The sequence below is a fragment of the Myotis myotis genome, unplaced genomic scaffold (assembly GCF_014108235.1).
Source record: "Myotis myotis isolate mMyoMyo1 unplaced genomic scaffold, mMyoMyo1.p scaffold_m19_p_3, whole genome shotgun sequence".
In the NCBI taxonomy this organism is placed as follows: domain Eukaryota; kingdom Metazoa; phylum Chordata; class Mammalia; order Chiroptera; family Vespertilionidae; genus Myotis; species Myotis myotis.
Window position 1 is genome coordinate 89,176,620 of NW_023416335.1, and position 17,516 is coordinate 89,194,135.

The window sequence follows — 17,516 nt, forward strand, 5'->3', positions numbered from 1 at the left end:
CTCCTGCTCATTTCTTATTTCTTTTACAATTAAGCCTTGAAATAAGATAGAGGAAAAACACTTTGGTAGAATAGGAGTTTCTATTTTTTTGCCTCTCACAAATTGGCATTTAACATTTAAGTGATGGAGATTTCATAAGAATTTAGACTGAGAGTAAGCTGTGTAGACTTTAAATTTGTTGCAACATTCACAACAAAATTTCAGGTGAGAAAAAGGAACCTTCTCTTTTCAGGTGATTAGTCCTTGGGTATAAAGTGCCCTATGAAAACAGAGAACTCATGTATTTTATGTATTGATAGAAATGATCACTCGTGTGTGAGAAATGGTATTTGATGAAGTGACATTCTTTAATTATTAATAGAAATATTCAAAATCATTATTTTATGCTTCTTTATGAGTCATCTCCTAAATAGTTCTCCAGATATAAATATATACTTTGACAGTTTCAGCATATATTACTAAGTTTTACCTTTCTTTTTCAACTTTGAGTGTCTTAACAAGTGATATGTTTACTGAATATCCCCTTTGACAAGTACATTGAAGGTAACTATATATTCTCCTTTCCCTAGAATGATGGTGGGTAAACTTTCCCATTGGCATTGTATGCTTTTCCAGTTTCAGAAAAGCAATACTTTAAAAAAAGACAAAAGCAATTTCCCAACTTCCTTCCCTGCCCTCATCTAATCTCATTTCAAGAGAATGTTACCCACAATCTAATGCCTTTCAAATGTCAGTAATTAAATGTTTCAGAAGATTAAAACTTGATTTGCTGAAACCATAAATCCACAGGAGTTCCATTAGTAACTAATTAAAATGATCATTATTGTTAGGAAGTAGGGAATTATAGAATATTGCTTTTCAAAGTACCCTTTGGCCCCATCAGTATAAAGGCATGGAAATCAGTGCATTGTGTGCTAGCCATGCTCCAGGCTACCCTTTGGAGTGTGGTTCTGCATGGAAGCTGCTGCAGGGGAGGCACAGTCACAGCCAGTCTGCTGGCCTCTTCCCTGGCCTGACTGGCCTGACCTGGGAGGAGAGGACCAGTGGGCTCTTTCCCCTCAGTGCACTGTGGGAGGAAGAAGTGTTTCTCTACCCACACGGTCTTTCAGCTGGTCTAAGTTTCAAATAGACAAGGAGCAGATTAACAAGATAAAATAACCAAATATAACACATACATATGTATGTGAACTCCACATATGTGAGAGAGTCAGAGAACTTACATACATGAGAGATTCAAAGACAGAGAGGGAAAATGACGTAATAATCATATTCTAGGCTAGGAATCACCTTGGGGTTTCAGAAGGAAGGAAGATCATTGTAGGACAGTAAGAAGAGCATGTTCAGTTATTAGACGTTTGCCCTGCCCTATAGATATTCTATAAGGGACAGATAAAAGTTTATGTTGACCTTGCAGGGTCTCAGGTGCCTTTAGCTCAAAAGAATCCAGTACCATCAAGGCGCATCTTGTTGTGAGGGGCAACTCTTTCTGAGCAGCAGGCAGGCTCTACCCATGATGGGCAAAGGCCCAAAGGAGGATAATAAAACCAGGTGGTTGGTGGGCAGTCCCTAGAGCCATCTTGCTTAAAATTATGCCTTTTGACATCCAGATATATGAGCACTCAGTACTTGTTGACTATTTTAAATCTTATTGAGCGATTCAGAACTCTAAATGAGCAGTGGAGATGGTTCCATCCATTTTTTTTGCAAGTGTCATATAAACAGAAATCCCGAGATGTATCTGTAGAGCACCTTTCTTGTATGGCAAGTGCTGTGCAGTGCTCACCTGGGGAGGTCTGAGACTGTGATGAAGCAGTCCCTGCCCTGCAGCGCTGGCAGGCTTTCTAGAAGAAAAGACATGTGAGAGAAAACTTAAGGAAACTATGAAATGGTACAAATGAATTAATTGCAGTAGATGTAAGATAGGGCATTAGTTCTGGATATTTAGGAAGGGATGTTACTATTGTCATCTGATATTCTCAGAGAAGGGTATGTGGAAGGACATAGTTCTAAAAGATTGATGGGGTCTGAACGTGCTCTGACCAGGACAAGAAACAGCAAGAGTAAAGACCAGATGAACATGAGCCATGGCACATGGAGCATTGGTGTGCATGCGCAGGGGAAGCCAGCAGAAACGAAAGGCTAGCTGGGGGGTGGGGCAGACGATAAAGACATCAAGTGGCTGATCGTATTGGGTTGATACCCTTGGGTTAATAACATCCATTTTTTCAAAATGTTATCATTTTTTCAAAGTATATGTAATAAAGTACACTTTGTAGAAAATTACAGAGTGCTCACTAACAAATAGAATGTAGTTACTCATGATACCACCACCCAGAAATATCACACTTAACAGGCAAGTATTCTTCCTTACACTTTTCTCTACATATACACATATGGAAGGTTTTTTTAACAAAAAATGAGATTGAATTATACTACACATCATATGGTGATTTAATTTTTTTCTCTTACCCGATACTTACTCCCAACTCCCTCCTCATTCATAAGACACCACTGTGAGCATTTGATATGCGTCCTAAACCTTGCATGCTTCCTTGTAAAAGATGCAGTGATGTGTTTATGTTAAAGTTTTCTGTAAATCTTCCTGCATCAGAACTGTTCTAAAAAATCACAACATAGGTATGACTTTAGGTGTAAAATGTCTTTAGCTAAAACCTTTGTATTATTTTCTTAAATCTGGCTTTAAATTGACTAAGACATGAAAATTACGAAGCGACTTAAGGCTTACTTTCTTCGGTTTTGGCTCAGTTGGTTGGCTATCGTCCTGTGCATGGGGAAGTTGCTTGTTCAATTGATTCCTGGTCAGAGCACATGCCTGGGTTTTGGACTTGATCCCCGGTGGGGAGTGGGCAGGAGGCAGCCCAATTGATGTTTGGCTCTTACATCAATGTTTCTCTCTCTCCCTCCCCTTCCTCTCTCTAAAAGCAATAAACTATTCTTTAAAAAAAATAAAAAAAGGAATTAGAGCTCTTAAAATGTCACCCTTCTACTTTTCTTTTGAGAACATGTATAGCTTTAGGTTTATTTCTGTTTGAAGGTAGGAGAATATGCTAAATCCCTAAAACTGTTCCTTAATAGGTATTCCCTAGAAAAGGATTACATCAATAGAAAAAGGCCTTCACCCTAACCAGTTTGGCTCAGTGGATAGATCATCAGCCTGTGGACTGAAAGGTTTTAGGTTTGATCCCAGTCAGGGGCACATGCCTGGGTTGTGAGCTTAATTCCCAGTGTGGGGCATGCAGGCGGCGGCCAGTCAATGATTCTGTCTCATCATTGATGTTTCTATCTCTCTCTTCTTCTTCCTTCCTTCCTGAAATCAATAAGAATATTTTTTTTAAAAAAAAGCAGTTTCAAAAAGAAAAAGGCCTTCCCAGGCCTTTATTACACTGCTGTCTATTATGAACCTCAGGGAGGAAACAGGCTATTGTTCACATGTTTCACAAACTTGTTTGATCTCAGGCCTCTTTTACATTAAGAGTCAAATGGTCTTACCATTTGCAACGTCATGGATGGAACTGGAGAGCATTATGCTAAGTGAAATAAGCCAGTCAATGAAGGAAAAATACCACATGATCTCACTCATTCATGGATAATAGATACCATTATAAACTTTTGAACAATAATAGATACAGAGGCAGAGCTGCCTCAAACAGATTGTCAAACTGCAGCAGGAAGGCCGGGGAGGGTTGGGGGGCAGGAGGTAGGGGGGTAAGAGATCAACTAAAGGACTTGTATGCACGCATATAAGCATAACCAGTGGACATAAGACATTGGGGGATAGGGGAGGCTAGGGGACTGTCTAGGGCGGGGGGATAAAATGGACACATATGTAATACCCTTTGTAATACTTTAAGCAATAAAAAAAATAAATTAAAAAAAAAAAAAGAGTCAAATGGGAGTTCCCTGGAATTCACTTTTGGGAAACCCTGGGATTGGGTTTATTTTTTAAGGTTCCTTGGGTTTGGTGACACGTGGAAAGAGATCAGTGCCTCTGCCAGGTGATGAATTTACAGAGATGAACATGGTACTGGAGAAGCAAATGCAGAGTCACTATAAGCCTAATCTATGAAGATTTGCTGGAGAATAGCTTTAAACTTCACACAACTTTTAAACCCGTTTGACATAGTTTAGAGTATTTGTGATAGGGCTGGGAAATAGTGAACGAAGTCAGGCTATTGTGTGACTCATGAGGCAAGGAGCAGAGTTTCAAACCCTGCTGGGCTGTGCCACGAGTGGGCAGGGACAAGTTGTGTCTCCGAGGAGCTACCGTGGTCAGGTTCTGTCCCTCCAACACAGAAAGCTGTGTAATGTGCAATTACATAATTGTACACAAAGCAGATATAATTACATACGGTCAGAGGATGAGACACAGTCCTGAATCCTCAAGGTGGCTGTCAAGACTGCTGATAAAGCCCCAGCTCCCCCTGAACTCCACCTAGGTTATAGCACTCAGCACTCTGTGCTTCTTTTCAGGCCTTTGCACTGATACTTACTTAAATAATTATGATTACTAATATTTTCATGTTTTGCCTACCATGATGATTCTCCATGAGATTCTTTTTATTCATCACTACATCCCAGGGCCTGACACCTAGTGGACATTTATAAATATTTTTTAAATGATTGAGAAAGTGTGCTTCTGTTTCCTATAAGCATATCCTGATTCTGTTTCATCAATGTAACTTACATCAAGTAACCTTAGGTCACTTTCTCACTGTGACCTGCTGTGTGTTTTATTTGACAAGACCCCTGAATGGTTGGACAGTGATTCCTGCCAAAAGTGTGATCAGCCTTTCTTCTGGAACTTCAAGCAAATGTGGGACAGTAGGAAAATTGGCCTAAGACAGGTGAGTTATATGGCTGCTTCATCAATATGTAATCGTGTGCCCTAACCGGTTTGGCTCAGTGGATAGAGCATCGGCCTGTGGACTCAAGGGTCCCAGGTTCAATTCCGGTCAAGGGCATGTACCTTAGTTGCGGGCACATCCCCAGTAGGGAGTGTGCAGGAGGCAACTGATCGATGTTTCTCTCTCATTGATGTTTCCAACTCTCTATCCCTCTCCCTTCCTCTCTGTAAAAAAAGCAATAAAATATATTTTCAAAAATGTAATCGTGTGTAAATAACTTTACCTTGTGATCTTGGAAGAAATAGGGGTAAATTATTATCATGGAGTTTCTTTGTGAGCGCACATTAATTTGTTCCCTTTATCTGCTATAGCTCATTCCTACTGGATTCAGTTTTATAGAGATCTGTCCCCAGTAAGTAGTTAAGGTATATGACTTTAGAATTCTACTGGCATCTATTGAAATATACCTTAAAGTTAGAGGGATGATGCTTTAGCTCATATTGGTACCAAACCATGTAATTATAGAAGTGGTATTTATTTATTCTTAATAATTTCACTGGTCCTTCTTATGTCTTAGTTTTAGTTATTTGAATCTACTTATAATACGACATTTCAGTCTGATTCCATGCTTGGGTTTGGTCCTCCCTAAGGCACCAAAAGTTGATTTCATTGCTCACCTAGATTGGGCATGACTAGAGTATAGACCAGTGATGGCGAACCTATGACACGCGTGTCAGAGGTGACACGCAAACCCATTTCTTTGGTTGATTTTTCTTTGTTAAATGGCATTTAAATATATAAAATAAATATCAAAAATATAAATCTTTGTTTTACTATGGTTGCAAATATCAAAAAATTTCTATATGTGACAGGGCACCAGAGTTAAGTTAGGGTTTTTCAAAATGCTGACACGCCGAGCTCAAAAGGTTCGCCATCACTGGTATAGACAATGGATTGAATCAGGGTTCATTCCTATTCTCCTTGATGAGGCAGCATAATCTCAGAGATGGCACTTCCTCATTACACTCAGCTTTAAGATAACCTGACTGCTGGGTGGTTCCTCTAGAGATCATAGTGATGATAACCAGAGAGGACCAAGAATAGGGTAAGGAGGCAGAAGGGAGATGGCAGTCAGATGTGTTTCCCAGCAGTCCTCATTCTGAATAAACACAACTGCTGTGTTCCTTTCAGTTTTGGGGGCAACCTTGTTTAGCACCCTCAGCTAAATGCTGTTGATCACTGCTGAGCATACCCCGAGACGCTGAGGCATGGCCGCCCTAACAAGTCTCCGTTCTCTCTCTGCAGCACCACTGCCGCAAGTGCGGGAAGGCTGTCTGCGGCAAGTGCAGCTCCAAACGTTCCTCCATCCCCCTGATGGGCTTCGAGTTTGAAGTGAGGGTCTGTGACAGCTGCCACGAGGCCATCACAGATGAAGAGTAAGTTCCAGCAGCCTGAAAAATTGTCAGGGTTAAGGAGAGAATGTGAACTGAGCTGCACCCAGCACACAGTCATGACCACTGATGCCCTAGCTCAGTGATGGCGAACCTATGACACCCGTGTCAGAGGTGACACACGAACTCATTTTTTTGGTTGATTTTTCTTTGTTAAATGGCATTTAAATATATAAAATAAATATCAAAAATATAAGTCTTTGTTTTACTATGGTTGCAAATATCAAAAAATTTCTATATGTGACACGGCACCAGAGTTAAGTTAGGGTTTTTCAAAATGCTGACACGCCGAGCTCAAAAGGTTCGCCATCACTGCCCTAGCTCCTGCTGGCTTAGAATGCAAATCCTGGCAAGTGGGCAAAGCCCACCTTTCCACCAAGAGATTGTGTTCTCTTGTGACTTGGGAGGGAAGAGTACTCACAAAGAATGCATCCCTGTGCTCTTCTCAACCCCAGGGGTATGTGAATTGCAAATAGGTGTTCTTCAAGCAGAGCCTTCTGTATACTCATTTCCTTGAGAAGTGCTCAGGAGTTTGGAGTCCAGGGTTCACTTTCTAGCCCAAGCTGGCATCTTCTACAGGAGCCAAATCAACCCTAGGCTCTAGAGCAAGCATGTCAAACTCGCGGCCTACTGGCTGCATCTGACCCACAATGAATATTTTTGCAGCCCAGTCAATATACTTGTACATAAGAAACGTTTTAATAAAAATTTCATAACTTAATTTTTACAATGTCTTATTATACATAATCTATATATATATATAAAAGCCGAAGTGACCATTCAACTGTTTGGTAGCTATGACACACACTGACCACCAGGGGGCAGATGCTCAACGCACAGGCATGGAAACATGGAACAGACTAATGAATCATAGAGGGAAAGGGGGAAGGGGGAGGGCAGGAAGAGATTAACCAAAGATCTTATATGCATACTAGAGGCCCGGTGCACAAATTCATGCACCAGGGGGGTCTCTCAGCCTGGCCTGCGGGGATCGGGCCGAAACCAGCAACCCGACATCCCCCAAGGGGTCCCGGATTGCCAAAGGGCGCAGGCCAGGCTGAGGGACCCCACCAGTGCACAAATGTGTGCACCGGGCCTCTAGTTAGTAATAATGAACTACGTTTGCTAATGTCTGATTACTATAATCGCATTGCATTCATTTCCCTTACGCGCAGGCGCACCATATCTCTCCACTAATACTAGCAGCAAATATTTTAGTAGCTGATTGCCACGTCATTAGTCTTGTACTGACTGGTTTGACGTGCACAACAGGAAATATTTTGCTTTTGGAGAACAAGAAAAATAGGTTTATTTGTATTACGCTTATTAATTTGTGCAGTTATTCAGTGTCTGGTAAGTTAATGTTCAAGAAAAAATACTAATTTTTATTAAAATGTTCTATTTTATGTTAAGGATTACTCATTTATTTCAGCCCTTTGTACTCAGCATGTCTCTATTGAAATAAACCTTCGTTTCTCTGAAAATTGAAGCTTTTGTTTTTTTGCGGCCCACATAAACTTAACCCTTGTTTATTTGGCCCGTGTTAGCCTTTGAGTTTGACATGCTTGCTCTAGAGCAGCGGTTCTCAACCTGTGGGTCGTGGCCCCTTTGGGGGTCAAATGACCCTTTCACAGGGGTCGCCTAAGACCATCGGAAAACATATATAATTACATATTGTTTTTGTGATTAATCACTGTGCTTTAATTATGTTCAATTTGTAACAATGAAAATACATCCTGCATATCAGATATTTACATTACGATTCATAACAGGAGCAAAATTACAGTTATGAAGTAGCAACGAAAATAACTTTATGGTTGGGGGTCACCACAACATGAGGAACTGTATTAAAGGGTCGCGGCATTAGGAAGGTTGAGAACCACTGCTCTAGAGGTTTTGTTTTCCAAGAAGAGCTAAGCCACTTTACCTAAGAAGCAAATGCTACCAGTTGCCCAACTACTAAGTCTTGCTGGTCAGTCTTGTCCAGAAACCCAGGACCTTAGGTTGCTGTGTCATTGCTTAGTAGGTGGGACAAATCTATGCTGTCTCTTTAGTGTTGGCTAATTAAAAACTGCCCCAAATGTAAACAGAATGCCCTGCAACAAGTTTTCCGTTTAGTGAATTACAGCAGAATTTCATAGGAAAAGGGCTGCCTAGTGCTCCTACCCCCCACATACTTCTAAGGCCTTGTATAGAGTAAAATCATGTAAGTACTAGGTGGGTGTCTTAAAAGATGCATGTAAATATAAGCATTTAAACTTCACCAGAGTAAATTAGCATTTAAAGGGAATTCGTGGCAAATTAATAAAGTATTCTTTTACAAATAACCCTAACTTATGTGTTTTTCATTATTATTTATCCATATCATATATAAATTAAAATGCCCTTCCAGAAGTATTTCTGTCCACTGATTATTTTCTACTCATCATACATGATGAAATGAATATGAGTTCTTCTCATTAAATTAGAGAGCTGCATGTGATCTTAAGAGATATTCTAGCTAATTCTTCATTTTATAGATAAAGACACAGATCTGGAGGATCTAAGGGTTTGCAAATTAAACCTAAATCTTTAATTCTAAATATTTTACAGTAACCATTTTTATTATGCTGAAGATCTATTTAGATTCAGTTATAGATTAAAAATAGAAAACAAACGTCTTCAGAAAGCCCACTGGAATATTGGAGAAAAGCTCTCCTTTCCCATGTTCCTGTCTCCTTTCCCACATCACTGCTCTGCCTCTTCTCATGCCTTCAGAGTGCCTGGCAGCTGACAGACCTTCTTACTAAAAAATATGCACAGATTAAAAAACTGCAAAACAGTGTTTGGTAGACTATTTACCAGCAAGTCCTGAAATCAAACTTAGCCAAAGCACTGAGGTATTTTGTTTTCTTTTTTAATTTATCAAAAACAGAGATTTTCATAGGCTCTATTAGAGTGACAAGTAATCTATAAGGGACTTTTGAATCTCTTTCCCATTTTAGAGAATATCAGAATCCTTTACTTAAAAAATTTTTTTTTACCAGGTCACCAGGGAATAAAGGTAAATCTGAGCCACATTTCTAATAGTGAAGCCATTTAGCCATTTGGCTAAAAAATTAAGAGTTTAATCTCACTCTAGATATCCTTCATTCCTATGGCATGACTTTTCACTCTTGGAAACGTTCTTTGCTTCCTCCAGACGAGCGCCCACGGCCACTTTCCACGACAGTAAACACAACATTGTGCATGTGCATTTTGATGCAACCCGGGGATGGCTACTGACTTCGGGAACTGACAAGGTTATTAAGGTAGGATGCTCTCTCATGGTAGGAGCTCTCCATGTCTGGCCCTACGTGAATATACAGGAGCACCATGGCTATGTGAAACCTGCTCAGAGGGCTCCCTTGGCAGTGAGCATTTATACATACAAGGCCCATGCCAGGCACAGGGTGTACACACCAAGGTCATACATGCTCTTGCCTGTAAGGAACAGCTGGTCAGTTGGAGACATACTTTTAAAAAGACACTTAATAATAGGTCACATATGCAGTGGCCAGAAGAGTAATACAGACAAGAATTACTTTAAGAGTTCGTTCCATAGAGGGAGGTGGTGCTGCTGGAAGTGGCTCTGTGAAGGAGGAGGGATTTGAGATGAGCATTGGATGAATGGTAGAACTGGATAAGCCAACAAGTAATAAACAAGACCCTTCCCCATGAGATCGGTTAATCCACAAGCATTCCTCCAGGTTCTCTCTGAGGACCACACCAGACGCTCTGGACAGAAGGGGCCACACCTGCCTCGTTTTCTGAGAAACACACAGGCGTGTAGCACAGGCTTGCCCAGCGCACGGAGCTCTGCTTCCCAGGCCCATCGTGGTCCATTCTTAGAGGCAGCAGCAGGGTAAGGTGGTTGAAATAACCCCTTTTGGAAGCTGCCAGGCCTCTGAAACTTTAAGCAAGTTTAAAATAAACTCTGGAGTCTCAGAGCCTTTATTTTTTAAAATCAGACCCCTTGAACTGTTTGGAAGATTAAATGAGATAAGATATTGAAAGGACACAGTACATGCCTGACACCCATTTGCTGCCTAATATAGCTCAGTTCCCTTCCTCCTTAAATGACTCTACTCTGCTTTAGTCTCCATTAGCTGGGTGGAAACTTCCAGCTGCCATGGTCATGTTTTTGAGGTTTATGTTGTAGTACTTTTTGATGGAAAATACTATTTTAAAGATTTCAGAATCATGTTAGTATAATTATTGCTTCTTAGATTAAAAAATTTACTTGAATTTAATTATAAGGATTGGTTATCATCAACACAATTTAATTCTAGTTCATTGTATATCTTCTTTTTCTTTTTACAGTTGTGGGATATGACCCCAGTAGTATCTTGATGACACACCCAGGCATCTGAAAGATAGTATTTACTCAAGAATGATTGTTCTAATCCAAATCGTTACTGGAGCAGTAAAGCAGACGTGTGAAAGGAGAGAAACTAAAGAAACCTGCTGAGTTTGCATATTACCTGCGCACAAGTGGTGAGCCAGTGAATGAACACTTGGAGGGGACTCTTTCAACTTGTTCATACAATATAAAAGAAGATATTTTTTTAACAAATGGTTTGTACAATCTGGCTTGCTGCATTGTTTGAGTATACTGTAAACTCTGTGTGGTGTGTTTAATTTTCAAATTTTCAACACTTCATTTTAGTTGTTGTTTTGTGTGTTGGAGAAATGAGGGAAATGTCTGTTCAGGGTATTTTTGGTCATTTTAAAGCAGTTTCCATGTTTTCTTCATGTGGGCACAGGTCACCGGGTCAGCATCTTTTTCTTCTCTATGTATCTACTCTCACCTTCATCTGCTTTTCACCAGAGTGTATGTATTTACACTGCTTATAAACAGTGTTTCTGCTTTCCTAGAAATCCTCTTCAATTGAGAGATTTGGAAAACCATTCATGTGGATTTACCAACTGACTTCTTGAATCACTTGAAGAACGATGTGTAATGTCTAACTTATTCATGTTCTTATATTGAGTAGAAATAACCTGGTGTTTCTGCCTCCACTTTTCGCTTTCGTTCCCATATTAAAAAATGCCATGAGAAAGCTGTTCCCAGCCATTGTCATCATGGGAGTAGATGATTATAACTCAGAGCTTCAAGTATCAGTGCCTGGATCGTTTCTAATTCAATTGGAGCCTTCTGAGCCTTTCATGTTTTATGTTTTAGTTTTATTGACACAGGTCTCCCTCACTTGTATTAAAAACAAACAAAATCCTGTGTCCTTAAAAAAAAAAAAAGTGTCTTTAAGCTATGTTTTTGTGTGTGATGTCACCTCTGAACTTGACCATGTTCATTACCTGAGGTTGAATCCTGTTCTATTCCTCACCATCTGTGTTTTCTCCCCCTTTAAAAACTAGAACACTTTGCACACTTATACTAAAACTGTGTGATCTGAGACATAAAAAGGTACTGGATCTTACAGCTCATGATGTCTTCCTGTTGGAAATGTAAAAAAGGGTGTTAGAAAATCAGTCTGAAGAACTCTGATTTTAAGGGAATCCAATCAAATTTGATAAAAGTGAAATATTCTGTGTTTTAGTGACTCATGATATTTAAGTCCTTTTTTTAAAACCTTATTTTCACCTATAAAAATAGAATTTAAATGAGTGGGCAAGCATGCGCTATGTGCCTGCCCCATTCTAAGCATGTTAGATGGTATCACCTCAATCAACCCTCACCTGTTGGGGGGTTTTGTGGGATCACCAAGTCTCTTGGGGATTACTACCAGGTTAAATAAAACTTTGCAGGTAAACATACCAATTACTTGCCCATTCTCTCCAAGTCCTACCTCCACAGTCTCTTGTTCACTTCTGATTTGACAAGTTTTTAGTGGTAGTATTTTAAATCCTCCCGATTTTTTTTTTCTTTTACTAGAAAGCCAATTTTTCCCTCCTGGTCATTAATTACTTTTCTTTCTAACCAAAAGAACTACTACCAACCATACTTGGGTACCACCCCTAATACTGACCTAGCGTGCTTCTTGGGGAAGGAGTTTCCTAGAGATGATGGCTACAGCGTTGGTGCTCCCCCGTCAGCCACGGGACACGACAGTCATCACCTGAGACATCAGACCAGCCCGCGTGACCATACTCTAAGCTCAGATGTACGCGTGTGTGTGCACAGAAGTGATTACCAGTTGTCCCTTCACTGGCCCCTTCCACATTACCCTTGCTTGCCATCAAGCTGTTAAAGTCAATCAGAGTCTGTACTGCATGATTGCTCTGTGAGAGCTTTAAAAAAGGAATTAAATTAAAAATATTCAGGTATCTATTTTGTAATTTCTTACTAGAACCTGCAGCCATTACTAAATTGTACATAATAGAGAACTATGTTGGAAATGAATAATAGGGATGGATCACTCTGTTTTCCAGCTTTTGGAACATGCAGAGAGGAAGACACAGTGTTAGAAAGGCAGTAGATCAGGCACCCTGCGTGCCTGGCATGGATCTGAGTCAGGTCTGGATGAGCTCACACCCCATTTGAGAAGGTGATTGTCCCTGTGGGGTCACATGTGCACCACGGTGGCTCTGTCCATGACCCTGCACTTCACTGTAGCCATCTCCCTCCCAGCATGGCTGTCCTCCAGCCCACAGAGCCACTCGGAGACTGAATCCACTTGACACTTCATTGGTGAGGAGAGTTGCAATCACAAACCACAGCTATGTCAAGGTATCCACTGCTCTGCCCTGTTCTTTCTCCTCAAGTGAATGGGTGCTTGCATTTGTATGTTTGTAATACTGTGAATTATGTTGAATCTCCACTGTTTTTGTAACTCAGAGACCTGTGCTGGTGTTGGGTGTCTTCCAAGCATTTTATGGAAATGGAGGCTTCATTCACAAGGGCGGAAGCTGGCACCCGCACTTGCCTTTCCTCCTGTCTAGGTGAATTGTCATAGTTCTTGCTTTACCCTATTGGATTTGCACTTTACATAAATTTTGCTGTATTACTTCAACACACAGCAGCTCTGGCAAGTACTGCCTCGCATGGCTATGTTGGGAAAGTGGCAGAACTGCACATAGTTCTTTCTTTGGGAGGATAAAGCCAATCACGTGCTCTCGGTTTCTCCAAAGAAATGCTGTTACTGGAACTTTAACTGCCTGCGTATGTCTCCACAGTAGCAAAGGTGGTTTTACATTAAGCCCTTGAAGTTTGTGTGTCTTTTCTATGAGGTCAGTCAAGCATGATATATTTGTTTGAATCATTCAAAGAATCATAAAATCATGAAACTGGAAGGGATCTTCAGATATCTAGAATGTTCCATGCACAAAACACTAGTTCCACCAGGCAGTTAGACTAGCTGAGGTGTAAACAAGAGACTCTAAAAGAAGGGTTTTCAAGGAACAATTGTTTTTTGAACATTACCTGGTAATGGCACGAGCGAGGGGAGTGACGTCAGTGCCTGGAGACGACGCCTCAGAGCCAGGTTTGTTCCTTATCAGAGGCAAATTTGACACTTCTTCAGCCCCAGCCCTGTGGTTCTGAGTGGGCCGCTACCGTGTAGTAAAGCTTATTGCAAGTCTTCATCAGTATAAACTCTTTCCTGCACTTTTACCCACAGACCACGCACTGGCAATACTTAAGTGGAAATCCAGGGGCATTGTAAGTGCACCTCTACCCCATTTGTCTGAAAGCTCATAACAGGTTGGCCTTGAGTGAGTTGCTGGGCCTATAGCATTTGCCCTTCCTATGGAACATTACCTTTGCATGTTTTGAGATTAATTTTTTTAAAGCATAATTTATTTTTGCTTAACAATGTATTTTTAAAGCCTGAATTTTGACTTTTAAGCGAAGAGATAGCTCTAAACTATGTATCAAAGTTACTGAATATAAATATTCATTAAATGACACTCTTGGTTTTGCCTTTTCATATAATTTATTGTCTGTAAAGACCTTGTTCACTAAGATTTACATTTTAAAGTGAAAGGAAGCATTTTGCTAAGTTAAATAAAACTAAGTTAAATTTTTCCTGATGTGAAAGCATGGATATCTAGCAATTTGATTGCAAAACACAGAAATTAAGTTCCTTTTTAACACTCGGTTATCTGGATAATCCTTGAGATTCCAGTCCATTTCGGCCAACCATTTGCTGAGTGCTCACTCTATGCCATGCTTTGAACTAGGCCTGGGATGACAACGTCCATTTCCAGGCCAGGGCAGAGGCCACACAGCTGTGAAGATGGGTCATTTCAGTACAGTGTGGGTGGGGCCAGAGGAACTTTGCTGAGGAAAGGTCTTTGCTGATCTGAGAGCGAGCTAAAGGGTGAGTTGAGTAAGGAAATGACTTTCCAGGCTGCAGAAACAGCATAAACAAAGGCCCGTGATATGGCATCAGCCTGCTGCATCGGGCTACAGGTGGTGTGCAGTTGCCAGAGAATATCAAGTTCTGGGCTGCAGTCCTGGAGCCTGAGCTCTCCTCACATTGAGACGCAGATGCTCATGACTGCAGAGAGGGAGGCAGCACACAGTTGGCCTTGAGGCTCATCAGTTTTAGAGTCAAGATTTTCCTGCAGTCCAGGCTAGTATCAGAGTTTCTTTTTCTTTGGAAATGCCTAGAATTGTTATCTTAAAATGACCCATGGTAACTAATTTCTGAACTTTCTGGGTACACAGCCCCTCACTGGAGGCATTGAGGTGGACAGAGCTGGAGACCCCACATGCATGGACATGGCCTGGAGGAATCTACATACTAATTGCACGATTACTGGAACATAAATGGGCTGAGCTTGCTTCTCCCCTTTGAAAAAGGAACAACCTTGACCTGAGCAAGAGGAGATTGTTCTAGGCAGCAGGCATCACACTAATGCGCAGAGCCGAGCCTTTGGGTACAGGAACAGGGTCGTTTCAGTGCAGTGTGGTAAATGTGATAAACCCGCATCGCATGGCACTCTCCAAGCGAAGGGAACTTTTTTCTCAATTCAGTGACAGTGAAAGGGGCTCTGCCCAGGCAGGGGCACGCCCAGCCTCTCACCGTGGGGCTTGGCACTTTCTAATTCCTGCTGTGCCATGCATTTGCCTTAGTCCTTCAGTACCCAAGTATCCTATGTCCATAACTCAGTTCCAGAACATCCATGTTCATATTTAAACGTTAACTTTACAACCACGTGTTATATACTACTGATTGAGGGGGTTTGACTTTGTCTTTAAACATTGTCCTTCCCATTGAGAAGCATAGTCAGGCCTGACACACCAAAGGAATATCTAAACATTAGATCTGTCCAAAATTGGAGTGGGATCCCTCCTTTGAATTTCCTATGCCAGGGAATGGAAACTATGGCCCCTTGTCAGTGATGTGGGAAGGAGATTACACCTAGAATATGGGTTGAATTCGATGATTGCTTTTAGGAACCCTTCCAGTCCCAAGATCCTGTGATTCCATGAATGTTATTTATTATTGAACTGACCTAGACTGTTATCAGTGGCCGACCCATACGTGGCTGACTTAACTCAGATAAATGGGAGCCTATCGCAACACCTCTGTCTTCTGTTCTGCCTTAAAATTTTCACGTTTATGAGTCAAAAGTGTATCTGACTTTCTTGGAAGAGAAAGTGTCAGGGACTACAGGTTGGTTTAAAAGTTTAAATTTAGAATCTGACCTTGATATTCATGCTTCTTTCCTCCTCCCCCTTCCCCCCCCCCCCCCTTGGTTCTCTGGGAAGCACGAGAGGGAGAACTATAACACAGAAAGGGAAATGGTTTGAAAAAAGTTTTTCACTTACATACACTTTTTTCCCTGTTTAAATGGGTGACAACCTTATGTCAGTAGCATACACCAATATGAAGTATGGACCAAAATACTGTGTCATTGGTAACCATTGTACTCTCTCATATATTTGTGTTTTATGCCATTTGCCTTGTTTTTAAATGACTTTTTTTCAATGTACTGTTTTGTGAAAGAAAATCTATGAAAAGTAAGACTGTTATTAACTGGACAACAGGGAGGTGCTAGCCGCACCTCTGCCCGTCGGCCACGGTAGCCACAACCACAGGGGCGTGGGCACGTCTGTCTGCACGCCCAGCGGTCTGTGGCCGCGCCAGAGCCTGGCTGCAGCGGGCATGTTACTTTAGGATATTTTTTTTCTTTTTGAAGTGAGATTCTCCAGTTGAAAATGTAAAAAGCCTGAAGATAGGACAGATTTCTCAGATGTGGTTTCTGTCGCTGATCCCACCAACCAAACCAAACAGCCTTGACATTGACTTCCTGAATGTGACCAAGTAGGACTGAGCAGGAATTTCCTACGGTGTTAAAATGTCTGTATTCAGTTCTACTTCAAATGCTGCTGAACGCTGGGAATGTTTCTAACTCTGCTCACTTTCCCACTGTGCTTCCCTCCAACTGAGCTGTTCGGTAGCCATTACCAGTGTACGTTACCAGCGCAAAGTTGCCTCCATGGTTTAAAATAAATATCTGTGGAAATCATCCTGCAACTGTGGCCCCATCGTTGTTGCTGTCCAGCTATAACGCGTGGCCATATACACCCCAGCAACCTGCTTTGGGTTAACCATGGGGGTGGGGGTAGGTCTCCAGCCCACTCCTGCACCTGGAGACAGAGGTGCGCCACCATTCACCCCAGATGCTAAGCACAGCAAATGGGCTGCAGCATGTAGTCCATTTTATGTTCTCTGTTATCTGAGGTTAAACTTTTCAAGTGAGGACAAAGCGGGCTCCAGGGCAAATACAGCCAGGGAAAGCCTCTCTGAAAAGTCATTAGGCCCACTTTATGGACAAGAAAATAGGTGGGAAGAAATCAGTGGTCTGCACAATGTCCAACAGCCAGTGAGTGGGGCTGGGAAACACCACGCCACGCCCCCTGCCCCTGGCAGCGCCCCTCCCTCAGTCCACCTGTGCCCCGAAGCCTCCCCCACAACCAGTGCTCCAGAGCCCGGCTCTCCTTCAGAAAAGGAGAAGTGCAGTCGAACGGAGTCCATGCTTGCTGGCCTTTCCGGCAGACGCGCCCAGAAAACCCCCTTCCTTGGGCTCCTTGGCTGAGAACCTGAATCAGCACCTAGAGCACCTCCAAGGAACCGCACCTGTGCCTGGCTGAGCAGTGCCCACCTGGGTTTCCCTCCGCTGTGGGCAATGAGCTATGTTTATGTCGCTTTGAACACCAAGAATGTATGTAAATATATTCTAAATCTGTTCATTGGTTTGTTACAACTTCCCC

At 41.7% G+C, this 17,516-nt stretch overlaps 1 protein-coding gene across 7 annotated transcripts in view; it reads left to right on the forward strand.

Moving 5' to 3' along the window:
• The window catches only part of WDFY2 (WD repeat and FYVE domain containing 2), a 225,843-nt gene extending 209,067 nt beyond the window's left edge, over positions 1-16,776 (forward strand). For 4 of the 7 annotated variants that reach the window (XM_036300334.1, XM_036300336.1, XM_036300335.1 and 1 more), the window contains exons 9-12: positions 4,764-4,865; positions 6,171-6,301; positions 9,498-9,606; positions 10,658-16,771. In XM_036300334.1, the coding sequence (XP_036156227.1) occupies positions 4,764-4,865; positions 6,171-6,301; positions 9,498-9,606; positions 10,658-10,687 (372 nt within the window). In that variant the 3' untranslated portion in view covers positions 10,688-16,771. Of the gene's footprint in view, positions 1-4,763; positions 4,866-6,170; positions 6,302-9,497; positions 9,607-10,657 lie in introns of all 7 variants that reach the window. The other 3 variants (XR_004966163.1, XR_004966164.1, XM_036300337.1) reach the window with 3 other exon arrangements.
• The last annotated feature ends 740 nt before the right edge of the window (positions 16,777-17,516 follow it).